At 38.4% G+C, this 14,793-nt stretch overlaps 1 protein-coding gene across 10 annotated transcripts in view; it reads left to right on the top strand.

The window, feature by feature from the left end:
- Positions 1-14,793, top strand: part of LCP1 (lymphocyte cytosolic protein 1) — a 138,136-nt gene that overhangs the window by 104,442 nt on the left and 18,901 nt on the right. For 5 of the 10 annotated variants that reach the window (XM_067016626.1, XM_067016622.1, XM_067016624.1 and 2 more), the window contains exons 6-11: positions 560-641; positions 2,510-2,675; positions 3,981-4,123; positions 6,785-6,811; positions 7,137-7,232; positions 12,724-12,919. In XM_067016626.1, the coding sequence (XP_066872727.1) occupies positions 560-641; positions 2,510-2,675; positions 3,981-4,123; positions 6,785-6,811; positions 7,137-7,232; positions 12,724-12,919 (710 nt within the window). The remainder of the gene's footprint in view (positions 1-559; positions 642-2,509; positions 2,676-3,980; positions 4,124-6,784; positions 6,812-7,136; positions 7,233-12,723; positions 12,920-14,793) is intronic. The other 5 variants (XM_067016628.1, XM_059041866.2, XM_067016630.1 and 2 more) reach the window with 1 other exon arrangement.

The following is a 14,793-nucleotide window of genomic DNA, read 5'->3' on the forward strand; positions in this document are numbered from 1 at the left end:
AGCTGCTTATTTTGGATGTCTGACCAATGTATTAGATATTTAAGTGGGAGACATTTCTAAAGTACTGATACTATAATGCCTACAGGAGAATATAAAACATTTTATTATATGATCAGTTGAAGGTATAGAGTTTGACCAGCTGTCAACTAGAAATTTAGACATTATATAAGCTCAAAAGTGTATAGATAATCTTTTATATAGTGGAGCAATTTTCATGGCTGAGAAAGTGAAGTACTCATAGAGAATTTGCCTTGGCTCTCCACCCAGAATTTCCTAATGTGCTAAGGAAACCAGAATAATATTCCAGCTTTTTAGGTGAGTGAATGAAGTAGGATTCTTATTTCCTGCCTCAATATACTGTATGTATTCAAGGAAACTTAACCTTTCCCACAGAGAGTTTGAGTCTAGTCAAAACTGCAAAATTGATTTTATATCTGAACGCTGGGTAGCACCAATGATGTTGCCGGCCTCTTTGCTTATGGCATTGCTAGAATTTAAATTCAGTGTCACTGGGCTCTTCTATTTAGAAGCCTGCTTTCTTTAATTGTTTCTCTTTCAGTAAAATGATCAACCTGTCAGTGCCGGACACAATTGATGAAAGAACAATCAACAAAAAGAAACTCACCCCTTTCACCATTCAGGTGTGTCTTCCCTGTGTTACCTTAACGTAGGATTGTGCTTTGAAGAAATGAGTCGCCGTGACTGCTGAGCCAGCCTTTTTCAGGCGCTCAGACATTGTTTCCAAAGCCCAGGCTTTGGGCTGGTGATCTGTCATGACTAGTAGGGAGAGGGGGACACATTTCTCTTTTGTCTTGTATTAATATAGCGGGGGGAGGGGGGGCGGGTGAGGGAAGTTAGTGAGTATTAGTAGCTGGGGTAGACTTTGTTTGGGCCACGTATGAATAAAATTCACATTGGCTAAAATTTAACTCAAACTTTCCCTGGCAGTTTATCTTGGAGCTGATGCCAACTACACAATATTTTATCTGAAAAGATTAGCCTTTCTAAGAAATGAGGGGGTAAAAAACGGGAAGTGCTCTGGCAGCCTTCACGGTGGTATATTGGCCACAGGCACCAATGTGATAAATGTAATTTGCTTTTATGCCTTCAGTTTGTTGATTAACTGCAACAGTGACTGGTAGTAAGTAAGCTGCATTTCTGTCTTATGTTCCAGCATTTTAACATTATTGTAATCTTCTTGCTCAGAAACCACATCTCACTCCTTAAATCATGAGCAATATATTATGTCCTGTTTGGATTTCAGCAACCCTGTGTTCTTAAAAAATGGAAGCCATGATCAAAGCAAGAACTATGATTAAATGTACATGAAGGCACTTAATGTCATATTTAATCTTGATGTTAACTTTTAGTTCTTGATATTTTGTACTTGTCACTTTGAGCTCTACATTAGGGTAAAAACCCAGTTTTCTTCCGATAGGCCCCTTCCCAATTCACTGGTGGCTTATGTTTTGTTTTTAATTTATCATAAAAACAAGTTCTGTACATCTTTGACTCTGATATCTCCTTCGTTGCGGACTCAGAAATAATAGTACAGTTGACCCTTGAACCATGGGGAGAAGGGGATGTGTCAGCCCTCCACTCGGTCCGAAATCCAAATATAATTTACAGTCTGCCCTTCCTGTACTTGGTTCCTCCATAACCACGGTTCTGCATCCATGGTTTAAACCAACCGTGGATCGTGTAGTACCGTAGTATTTACTATCGAAAAAAACCTACATATAAGTGGATCCAGCAGTTCAAACCTGTGTTGTTCAAGGGTCAACTGTAGAAAAGACCCTGGACTGAAAGTTTCACTGACCCTATTCCACCTGTGTATGAATTACCGTACATACATTGTTGTTAGTTATAAGAACATATCATCTGTATGTATGTGGGTATGCGTGTGTGTGTTTGTGTGTGTGTGTGTGTGTACTCAAGGTCCCTAGATATTATAGATACTCAATAAAGTGTCCTAGTAAAAACCGCTCTGTCTTTTCTAGGAATTTCATTTGAATCTTTTTCATTCCTTCAATATCCAATCCGAATGTCAAAAAGATATTTTGTTACTCTCTTTCATGACCTTGATTTACATTAACAACTGGGTTATTGACAATAACCAGTGACAAGACAGTGACTGCCCTCAAATGTGCCCCTTCATTGCTGGCTGATGGAGATGCTGAGAGTGGAGGCTCCATCACAGAGCCGGATGGAAGAAGAAGATGACTCGTTAGTTTCATTCTGACCAGGAGGAGCCTTCAACTCAGGGCTCTGGCTTGATGGACTAGGCACTGCCTGAGCCCAGTGTCTGGGTTACTGGATTTTACTCCAGTAAAATCCAGGTGTTACTCCCTGCTTTATTTTCAGTGTTAAAGATCTAGTGAAGACAATGCCTCTAGACCTATGAACTTTCTAGAAGCAAAACGTTGCTGCTGCCGATCAAGAATGATCATTTGGCATCTGCAAAGTCAAAAAAAAAAAAAAAAAAACTTGCATACTTTTTCTCCTTCAGGAGAATCTGAACCTGGCTCTGAACTCTGCCTCAGCCATCGGCTGCCAAGTGGTTAATATCGGGGCTGAGGACTTAAAGGAGGGGAAGCCTTACCTGGTCCTGGGACTGCTGTGGCAGGTCATCAAGATTGGGTTATTTGCGGACATCGAACTCAGCAGAAACGAAGGTACCTGCAAAGCCTCCAACGTTAATAATGGCATGACTTTTTGTCAGTGTGTCTCTTGGGGGCTGTGAGAGGAAGATGTCAGGAGTTATCAAACTCAGAATCTTCAGTTTTTGAAAATGTAACACATTCTATCCACACTGCCCAGACTTTTTAAAACAAGAGAGCAAAAGCTTTTTTAAGACCACAGACTACTAATAATGCTTGTTTAGAACCTATAACTCAGTCTAGCTGTCTAGGACCCGAACCTCAAGAGCTTTTGAGTTCACTTGGCCTTTAGACACTTGGTAACAAATTAGGCTATTTTAAACTTGGATTTTACGAAGTGATTCACATTCATATACTGCAGTGATAGCACCAGAGCAGAAACTCAGTCTTACCAAGATTATAGGAAATTACATTTAGAGTTTCAGAGTTCTCAACTAAATATTGTAGCTGTCAGTCTTATTCCATCTACTGTCAGCGTCCTAAGCATTTAAACAATTCAGCCTGTCCTTTAGACAGTAATAGTAGACCTTGATAAATATCATACAAAACACACTGTTACCTTTCATTTTTCCTGTACAGATCCTACTAATATGAAATCTGTAGCCAAATTCTAACCTTATATATATATATTTATATTTTATTTACATGTCCAAATCAAAGTAACCAGTAAAGAATCATGGGGTACCATTTGAAAACCAGTATATTAAACAGAATATAAAGAAGAAAAAAGCAAATAGGGAACTTAGAACACATTAGAAAGAATATTGATTTGCAAATAATGACCTCAGCTAAATTTAAACCTTCTAGCTGAGCAAAAATGACTTAATTCATCCGGGAAACAGAGGAAAGAGTTAATTACACTTTTGAGATGCTATAATTATGCAGGTAAGCATTTGAAATATAAAACACCTATGGGAATAAACAAGAGGACATTGTCGTTACTACGAAATAGATCTCTTAAAAGCAAAACTGTCATATCATATCAAACGCGCTCTGACAGACGAGCAGAGTGTTCTGAGTCGATAGTCTTGCTGATTTCCATGGCTCTGCTCCTGTAGTCTTAGGCATAGCACTGATATTCATTGGTGCCTTGTCTTCCCCACCCAAAAAATGGGGATAATAAATAGGCTTACAATATCTTACACCTCTTTTCAGGGAATAACAATAAAGTGTTTATTCCATGGGAAAGGCTATATGTCCCTCTGTCCCAGAGAGAGAACGTGGTATCTTTGACTTCCCAGCAGGGCTCAGTTTAATTTATAACTAATCCCCCCAAATATCCCCTGCATTTATTTTTCTTCGGTTTTTGCCCTTCTTCAGCACTGGCTGCTCTTTTGAGAGAAGGGGAGAGTCTGGAGGATTTGATGAAACTCTCCCCCGAGGAACTCCTGCTGAGATGGGCTAATTACCACCTGGAAAACTCAGGCTGCAGCAAAATCAACAACTTCAGCAGTGACATCAAGGTAGGAGGAGTGTACTTTGTACACGACTAACCGCAGGGGGGAAGGGAATTGGGGCATTAACAGAGAAGAGACAAAGATAAAGACAAAGGGCTTCATCTCTTCAGAAGTTCTGGTGTTAGATAGAGTGGCCAGTGCTGTTTTGGAGCCCATGCTGTTCTCGAGTCCATGTGCAGCTGCAGCTCAGGGCCACATACAGATCAGACCTGCCCAAGGCCCTAGCATCAAACAAGATGGGTGTCCCCTGGAGTTTCAACATCAGAACGTAGAGGGATGAGGGTGAGATAGAGGAAGAGCAAGAGGTAAGACTGATTTTTAGGTAAAGAGAGTCTGTGTAGGATTCTAATGTTTTCTGATTTTATCAACGGGAGCATCAGATGGGGATTCCTTTAAAAAAAATGAAACCAGGATTACTCTTCTAATTATCCTAAATCATAGCAAACAGTATGAACTGCATGCCAGGCACTGTTCTAACTGCTTTATGCATGTATTGACTCATTTAATCCTCACAACAAGTCTTTGAGGTAAGGATTATTATTTGCTCATTTTGCAGATAAGGAAACCGAGGTAAAGAGAATATAAGTAACTTGTTCGAGTTCACATAGCTGGGGGAATGGGGGCGGGACTCAAACGGAGCAGTTGACCTCCATGGTACTTGACCACCATACATACTGCTCCTCTAAAACAATTCGTAAATTTCTTGAAAGCTTTTTATTTGTAGAAACCAGAGTGATGTTTAAAAGATAATGATTCTGGGGCTTCCCTGGTGGCACAGTGGTTGAGAGTCCGCCTGCCGATGCAGGGGACACGGGTTCGTGCCCCGGTCCGGGAAGATCCCACATGCCGTGGAGCGGCAGGGCCCGTGATCCATGGCCGCTGAGCTTGTGCGTCCAGAGCCTGTGCTCCGCAACGGGAGAGGCCACAACAGTGAGAGGCCCACATACCAAAAAAAAAAAAAAAAAAAAAAAAAAAAAGATAATGATTCTGGAAGCCATCTGCAATGAGAATTAACCCCAGAAAACATAGAAGACACAGTTAGTCCTACAACAGCGATCCAAAAGGGGGAAAGGCTGAGGGAAGCATGCACTGTAGTTTTCAAGTTTGTGAAAAGTTCCATGCCAAGGTGAAAGGAGCAGCTTGTTAGCATTGAAAACACATGGACCGACACAGAAAGGGCTTAAGGAGCGGGAAGGAATGTCAGTCCCAGTAGGAAATGGTATGAGATGCTGGAATGCAACATGAGAAAAACATTCCAGTCTCCACTTTCTCAAAAGTTAAAGACATTTTCTCCAAAGAAGAAGAGTCAGAGGAAAGGTCACATGACTCACCAAGTCAACCCAGGCTTGTAATTCTTGAGTGACAACTTCCCCCTGCTGTGGACTTAATGGCTTTTAGAACTCAAGGTCTGGCAGGCACAGTACCAATTAGAGTGAAGCTTCTAGATGGAAAGTCCCCCGTTCCTTAGGACATAAGCTAATAATGCCAAATTTATTTTTTCTAACTACACAACTTTCACTGGTTATTAACATTCTTCTTGCGCCACCAGCCAAACTGGGCGTAAACAGGAACTGGACAGCATTATGTCCCTTTGTGCTCAACACTTAGGCTCTGCAATTATTCCAGCCAAAATTCTCAAACTTTTCAGATAAAGTTAGGATGCTTGGTTGGGGGCATAAATTTACCTGATTAGCTATGACTGAAAGGCTGTGTTCTTTAGAATATGAGATAGGAACTGGCAAGCTGAGCAATTATACAGTGGTTGTGCCTGTTCTCTGGGAGTAGCTGCCTCACCACCAACGTCCGAGCTGTGACATGTAAGTCTGAGCATGGGGCAACTTTGGGAGGTGCCCTTAAATCACACACAGTCAGCAAAGGAGGGGAGAACCCCCAAAATACAATGAATGCGACAAGGTTCTTAGGGTCTGGTGAAATGAGGTGACTCTTAGCAAAGCTAAAGAGATGTGACACATGATGTGCAGATTTTATTCATGCCTAACCCTGCATGGAACTTTCACTGACTTCAAAATACCTACAGCAAAAAGTAAGAGAAAGCAGACGGTAGAGAGAAGAGATGAAAATCAGTTTCCCAGGTGCAGCATCCATGGCCGGTGCTCTCTCTTCTCATCTTTCTAATGTCGCAAGAGGTGAGCCTACCTCAGCTCTCCCTGGGCTCTACCCAGTTTTTAAAAACAAACAGAGTGACAGCTGATTTTTCAGTCTTTAAGAGAAATTAAGATGTCTTTAAATGATTTAAATAAGTTACCTGAAAATCTGTAGGCTTTCACTGAATGAGAATAAACTTATAATTTTAAGACTATGATTCAGAAAATTTTTTGTCAATAAGCTTATTAATTAATATTATTATTATTATTATCATTATTAATCTATTTCTTAGATTTCCAGAATCTAAGAAAACATGAGAATTCAGTATTCATATCTGCTCTGCAATAGCTAAACTAAACCACATTTTCTAGCTTCTTGATAAGTAGTAAATGCACTTACCTTAATATTGCTCCCTTTATATAAAGACTGCTTGTGAATGCTTCAATATTCTGTCTTTGAAATCTTTTTCTTTTGCTGATTGTCCATTTAAATGTGTTTTTAAACTCTGCCTTAAACTTCTGCTTCCTTTCTCTGTCACTTTTTTTTTTAATTAAACCTTAGCTGACTGACTTCTACAGCAATATAAAGGTATATATATTTTCCTGTATACAATTTAATACATGTAAACAAATTATTTTTCTCCGCTAAGATCAACAGAATAGCATTTGCCTTTTATGTATGTCCTGTATTTTTAACTGTTATACTCCTTTTAGAAAGAAAGGCAAATATAATATATAAAGAGACAAATAGAAAATTCAAATTAGTGAATGTTCCCAGCTTTGTTAATTAAGTTGCATTCTTGAATGATAGTTGATTGAGAAATGAAATATGTTTGCTTTGGGGAAATTATTGTCGTGCTAAGTATGTAATTAGCTGTGCCATTTTAAAATTGTAATTTCCTCATTTCTCACAGGACTCAAAAGCTTATTACCACCTGCTTGAACAGGTGGCTCCAAAAGGAGATGAAGAAGGTATTCCTGCTGTTGTTATTGACATGTCAGGACTGAGGGTAAGGCCATGCCCCAAGTCGTGTTAGATGCAATGATTCCTCTGCATTGGCTGTTCCATTGCCCTGTGTGATGCTGGCTCCAGAGTTCCATGAGTGGACATCTCTGCTTAGAGCCGTGTTAAACTGTTAAAAACTGTTAACAGTTTTGGGTCATAACTGTGGAAAATTGAATCTGGAAATATAATTAAGAAAGGAGAGGAATACCAATTAAATGCCATACACCATCGGAGGCACTTCTGCATGTGTCCCATCATTTAATAGGCCCTACAACACCAAGAAGAGCTATTTTTTCCATTTTTAGGTACCTGAATATTATTTCTAGAAATAGACAGGATATTTACACAAATAAATAAATTCCCACTATCACAATGAAAAACAAAATGATATTCAGAGGGGTTCATTAATATGTCCAAGATCATATGACAGATTATTGGAAGTCATATGATCCAAGGCTGGGACTCTTTCCTCTGTTAATAATAATAAGAGGAAACCCCACTTGCTGGGTTCTTCCTATGTGCCAGGTATTATGCTGGGCATGTTGCTTACACTGCCCCTAATCCTTGCAAACCTCACTAAAGTAAGTGCTAATAACTATGTTTTATAACTGAGAAAACTGAAGGTCAGAAAAAGTTAATAATCACCTCATGGCCACAGAGCCAGTATGTGGCATAGAAAGGATTTAAGCCCAGGATGGCTCCAAAATCCACTCAGCCACAGCCCTGCCTCACTACACCATTGAGGGTAATGGGAGAAAGGGCTGGACAAGATCGACTGAGTTTTTAGAGGTGTCTGGTATGAGGACTCATTGAAAACAAAGTAGACAACCTGGAAGAAATGGAAAAATTCTTAGAAAGGTATAACCTTCCAAGACTGAACCAGGGAGAAACAGAAAATATGAACAGACCAATCACAAGTAATGAAACTGAAACTGTGATTAAAAATCTTCCAACAAACAAAAGTCCAGGACCAGATGGCTTCACAGGTGAATTCTATCAAACATTTAGAGAAGAGCTAACACCCATCCTTCTCAAACTCTTCCAAAAAATTGCAGAGGAAGGAACACTCCCAAACTCATTCTATGAGGCCACCATCACCCTGATACCAAAACCAGACAAAGATACTACAAAAAAAGAAAATTACAGACCAATATCACTGATGAATATAGATGCAAAAATCTTCAACAAAATACTAGCAAACAGAATCCAACAGCATATTAAAAGGTTCATACACCATGATCAAGTGGGATTTATCCCAGGGATGCAAGGATTCTTCAATATACGCAAATCAATCAATGTGATACACCATATTAACAAATTGAAGAATAAAAACCATATGATCATCCCAATAGATGCAGAAAAAGCTTTTGACAAAATTCAACACCCATTTATGATAAAAACTCTCCAGAAAGTAGGCATAGAGGGAACCTACCTCAACATAATAAAGGCCATATACGACAAACCCACAGCAAACATCATTCTCAATGGTGAAAAACTGAAAGCATTTCCTCTAAGATCAGGAACGAGACAAGGATGTCCACTCTCACCACTGTTATTCAACATGGTTTTGGAAGTCCTAGCCATGGCAATCGGAGAAGAAAAAGAAATAAAAAGAATACAGTTTGGAAAATAAGAAGTAAACTTGTCACTGTTTGCAGATGACATGTTATACATAGAGAATCCTAAAAATGCCACCAGAAAACTACTAGAGCTAATCAATGAATTTGGTAAAGTTGCAGGATACAAAATTAATGCACAGAAATCTCTTGCATTCCTATACACTAATGATGAAAAATCTGAAAGAGAAATTATGGAAACATTCCCGTTTACCATTGCAATAAAAAGAATAAAATACCTAGGAATAAACCTACCTAGGAAGACAAAAGACCTGTATGCAGAAAACTATAAGACACTGATGAAAGAAATTAAAGATGATACCAACGGATGGAGAGATATACCATGTTCTTGGATTGGAAGAATCAATATTGTGAAAATGACTATACTACCCAAAGCAATCTACAGATTCAATGCAAACCCTATCAAATTACCAATGGAATTTTAACAGAACTAGAACAAATCATCTTAAAATTTGTATGGAGATACAAAAGATCCCAAATAGCCAAAGCAGTCTTGAGGGAAAAAAACGGAGCTGGAGGAATCAGACTCCCTGACTTCAGACTATACGACAAAGATATAATAATCAAGACAATATGGTACTGGCACAAAAACAGAAACATAGATCAATGGAACAAGATAGAAAGCCCAGAGATAAACCCATGCACCTATGGTCAACTAGTCTATGACAAAGGAGGCAAAGATATACAATGGAGAAAAGAAAGTCTCTTCAATAAGTGGTGCTGGGAAAACTGGACAGCTACATGTAAAAGAGTGAAATTAGAACACTCCCTAACACCATACACAAAAATAAACTCAAAATGGATTCGAGACCTAAATGTAAGATTGGACACTATAAAACTCTTAGAGGAAAACATAGGAAGAACACCCTTTGACATAAATCACAGGAAGATCTTTTTTGATCCACCTCCTAGAGTAATGGAAATAGAAACAAAAATAAACAAATGAGACCTAATGAAACTTCAAAGCTTTTGCCCAGCAAAGGAAACCATAAACAAGACAAAAAGACAACCCTTAGAATGGGAGAAAATATTTACAAACGAATCAACAGACAAAGGATTAATCTCCAAAATATATAAACAGCTCATGCAGCTCAATAGTAAAGAAACAAACAACCCAATCCAAAAATGGGCAGAAGACCTAAATAGACATTTCTCTAAAGAAGACATACAGATGGCCAAGAAGCACATGAAAAGCTGCTCAACATCACTAATTATTAGAGAAATGCAAATCAAAACTATAATGAGGTATCACCTCACACCAGTTAGAATGGGCATCATCAGAAAATCTATAAACAACAAATGCTGGAGAGGGTGTGGAGAAAAGGGAACCCTCCTGCACTGTTGGTGGGAATGTAAATTGATACAGCCACTATGGAGAACAGTATGGAGGTTCCTTAAAAAACTAAAAATAGAATTACCATATGATGATCCAGCAATCTCACTACTAGGCATATACCATGAGAAAACCATAATTCAAAAAGACACATGCACCCCAATGTTCATTGCAGCACTATTTACAATAGTCACGTCATGGAAGCAACCTAAATGCCCATCGACAGATGAATGGATAAAGAAGATGTGGTACATATATATAATGGAATGTTACTCAGCCATAAAAAGGAACGAAATTGAGTCATTTGTTGAGATGTGGATGGATCTATAGACTGTCATACAGAGTGAAGTAAGTCAGAAAGAGAAAAACAAATATTGTATATTAACGCATGTATGTGGAACCTAGAAAAATGGTACAGATGAACCAGTTTGCAGGGCAGAAGTTGAGACACAGATATAGAGAACAAACGTATGGACACCAATGGGGGAAAACCACGATGGTGGTGTGCTGAATTGGGCTAGTGCGATTGACATGTATACACTGATGTGTATAAAATTGATGACTAATAAGAACCTGCAGTATAAACAAACAAACAAACAAAAAACAACTAATACTAAACTTTCTTTGGGTTATTTGTATGGAGATATGTTAGTATAAATGTTTCAGACATTACATGAAATTTCTAAAAATCTTATATGTTCTGGTATAATGTTATAAGTCATAATTCTAGTTATTACTTTAAAATGTATATCTCAGAAATAACTAAATTTCCTTGTCAATTGCATTATTTGTGAACTTTCATCAAATCTTTAAACCTTGGTCATTTTTAAGTCTTTTGTCATTTACAGACAGTTTTGGGTGTACTCTGATGCTTTTGCAAAAATGTTCCTATAAAAGGGTTTCATCTTCAAGGAATTCATGGAAAAGACTCTGACAAGTACAGGTTTCTGGTAACTGACTCTACTGCTGAACTGAATGAATAAGCGTTTTCAGAACTCTAATGGAAAACTGATGAATTCATAAAAGTGCTAACAAAAGATCAAGATGAAAAAAATTAATTACATGGGACTGAGTGAACTGATGAAGATGATTATAATTTTTGTGACTTTCTGTTTGAATAAAAAAAAAAATCCCACAAGGACTCAGAGGCAAAAAAATATACAAATCAATTTTCACTGCAAAGGAAAGGAGCTGTTACAGTGGAGGATTACTGGACTGAATGTCAATATTATGACATAGTATGAGTGTGTTTCGTGTTTGGTAATTGCAATCATTGTTGCTTTTGTTGTGGTCATCCAAAAAAAAAAATTATTCTTACAGTTGTCTCATCTGTTGTTCAGCCACGTTATCTGACACAGATAGGATTTAGAGAGAATAATCTTAGAAAATCAGTATGGTTGAAATCCTCAAGAAAAAATATCCTGTGGGTCAATCCAAAAGAAAATCTTGATGGAATGTTTTTATCTTATTTAGAAAAACAACTTTGGAAAGAAAATTAACAATTTTGACAAAAAAAAATAGATAGAACCATGCAGTATAAAAAAAAAAGAAAACAAAGGGCACAACAAGGGTCCGATTAAAACATCGGTTTTGCCAGCACTTTAGTATTGATGTAGAGAAGTTGCCTTACCCATTCTTGTGCCTCATTTCATATCATTAGAGTTAAATCCAATGAGTTAATATTAAAGTTAACTTATTCCTGCATGAGAAGTAGAGCTCCTGAAATGTGTAGTGTTATCTAGCAAAGCATCATAGTAAGAGATAATTCTAGTTTTAATAAGTTCCAGTTGTCTGAAAATTTGTGGTTTCATACACTTTTAAGAGCATTAAAGGGCAATGGACCATATTTCAACAGAACTTTAGTCTTCTGATAAGAGTCTGTTTACAAATGACTGGAGATTCTCTAGAACTATTTGAATAGGCTTTTAATATATTAAGGGGGTGATCCTCAATCTGAAGTCTGCAGAAGCCAAATAGATATTATATATTTATCAATGACACTGTAGCTTAAATTTATTTTGTCTGAGCTGCAAGTATACCAACTCAGTGTGGGAAAGGCGGTTAAACTAAACTTCTTGTCGGCAGATGTAAATATCTTTGATGAACTGAAAATAGGAATATAATTTATTACTTAATAAATGAACATTCATGAGGTCTATGCAAGAAGATAATAAAAAGGAAAGCTAATGGTTGAAAATAATTGAGATGAACTTACATGATAAAACTGTAGAATCTACTGAATCTCTTTAAAAGCAAGACAACCAACTATTCATCTGAAATGGTTCTGTTCTGTATGAAGATGGAAGGACTTGATTACTTAACTTTTGAGATTCCTTTTACCTGTGACTTTCTGATTTTGGTTCAGGCAAATACAAGTGATAATTTGCTGTTATTAAATGTCTATCTGAGGTTGAATACTAAGGGTTTCAGTAAGATTCCCATCTCTTTTTCATGTTATCCATGTCTACTTTGTGCCTAGAGAGGCTTTGACCCAGCCTTGAGACGTCCGTCCTTTTTCATTGCAGGAGAAGGATGACATCCAGAGGGCAGAATGCATGTTGCAGCAGGCGGAGAGGCTGGGCTGCCGGCAGTTTGTCACAGCTACAGATGTTGTCCGAGGGAACCCCAAGTTGAACTTGGCTTTTATTGCCAACCTCTTTAACAGATACCCTGCCCTGCACAAACCAGAGAACCAGGACATCGACTGGGGGGCTCTTGAAGGTAACTGGAAATTAGTTGCTTAAATGTTCGGAAAAGCAGTCACAATTCTAATTCAAGGGCAATTCAAAATCACCTCCTAAGCAAACATAAGCCCCTTACATGGAAGATTTGCAAACGGGTCATCAATTCTCTGGTACATAACAAAGAGAATAAATAGATTAATCAAGTCAATTACAGACAAACAGGAATAGTCAAATACCATTATGTCACATCCATTATACATAGGCTTCATCCATTATCAGAATTAAATGTTTTAGGGAAGACAATGCACTTAATTATCAGATGAAATAAATCCTGAGTTCCAAAAACCTAATTTATGTACTTAATGGACTGAGCGTTAATTCCAAGAAGCAAGAAATTGCAACCACTCATCATTTAAAAATGATATTTGGGCTTCCCTGGTGGCGCAGTGGTTGAGAGTCCGCCTGCCGATGCAGGGGACGCGGGTTCGTGCCCCGGTCCGGGAAGATCCCACATGCGGCGGAGCGGCTGGGCCCGTGAGCCATGGCCGCCAAGCCTGCGCGTCCAGAGCCTGTGCTCCGCAACGGGAGAGGCCACAACAGTGAGAGGCCCGCGTAACGCAAAAAAAAAAAAAAAAAAAAAAATGATATTTAACTTATGTTAAGAGATGCTTACTGAGATTTTTGTTTTGCTTCTTTGATTTGGAGAACGGGGGCCACAAAATAATATTTTGAGGCAGAATCCATGACGGTTATATTTAGGAGGTTAAAGCCCTAAGACTGGACAAAAAAAATCAGACAGCTTTCGTCAAGTTCTAATAGGTGATAGCACCAGAGATGTCTTTCTTTTTTTCATCATGAATTGTCCCGATATTGAGACAGAAAATCAATACAAAAGTAATAATAAATGAATATCACCAAAGAAAGAAAATCCAGATTTTAAAAATTGGTTGATCCTTTTCTGCAACGCTTTACTCTAGCTGGAAGGGCAAAATCAATCTGTGTTCCAACGCTGCTGCATTTGTATGATTTGATAAACAGTGGTCAGGGGTCTGTGCATTCTGTTGACTACCAAATATGTATATCAAGCCCTCTAATCACCCATTTCTAGCTGCCTCCAGATCATCCAGATTTGGGTCCATCACTATCGCTTGAAATTCAGCATATACAAGACAGAATTGATCATTTCCCCTTCCCCCATTGCCTCTCTACCCCCTGCCCCCATCACATCCACTCTCCTTTAGAAATTCTCCATTTCCATTAATCATACCATTTTTTTTCTTCAGTTACCAAAACTCTGGGTTCCACTTTGATATCTTCCTCTCTTTCACCCCAAAATCTCTTGAATCAACAAACAAATACTAATAATTCTTCCCACAGAATGACCTTTAGATTGTTATTTTTCCTTTCGGCTCTTCCGGTCTCTTATTAAATCATACACCAACTCTTTCACTAGGTCTTAGGGGCCTCCTCCTCCATCCGTCAAGCACTTGAATGTGCCCGCGTGCTGGTGTCAAACACTATCCCCTCTGTGTGTTTAATTTAAATGCATATTGCCTTTCAGTAATTTTGCACACTGCTGCCAAGCACATCACAGTGCTGCTTTCATTATATCTCTCTGCCTTGCTCAAGAATTGATTATAGTAATAAAAAAAAGAACCCATAATGACTGTCATTGTCTAATAGATCAACCAAAATCTGCTACCTTGCATCCAAAGATCCCTGATTCTGGTTCCAGCCACTAGACAGCCTTGTCTCTGTGGACTATACAACACAGATCCCTGAAAAATCAGTTCCTAATGGTTTTAAGACAGACCTTGCCTATCACTCCCTCTGTGTTCATATTTACACAATCTCCTACTTCCACCCCTTACTTATCCCCCCAAATCCTCTCCTCTTTCCTCTTTACTATCC

The sequence above is a fragment of the Kogia breviceps genome, chromosome 16 (genome assembly GCF_026419965.1).
Source record: "Kogia breviceps isolate mKogBre1 chromosome 16, mKogBre1 haplotype 1, whole genome shotgun sequence".
Classification (NCBI taxonomy): Eukaryota; Metazoa; Chordata; class Mammalia; order Artiodactyla; family Physeteridae; genus Kogia; species Kogia breviceps.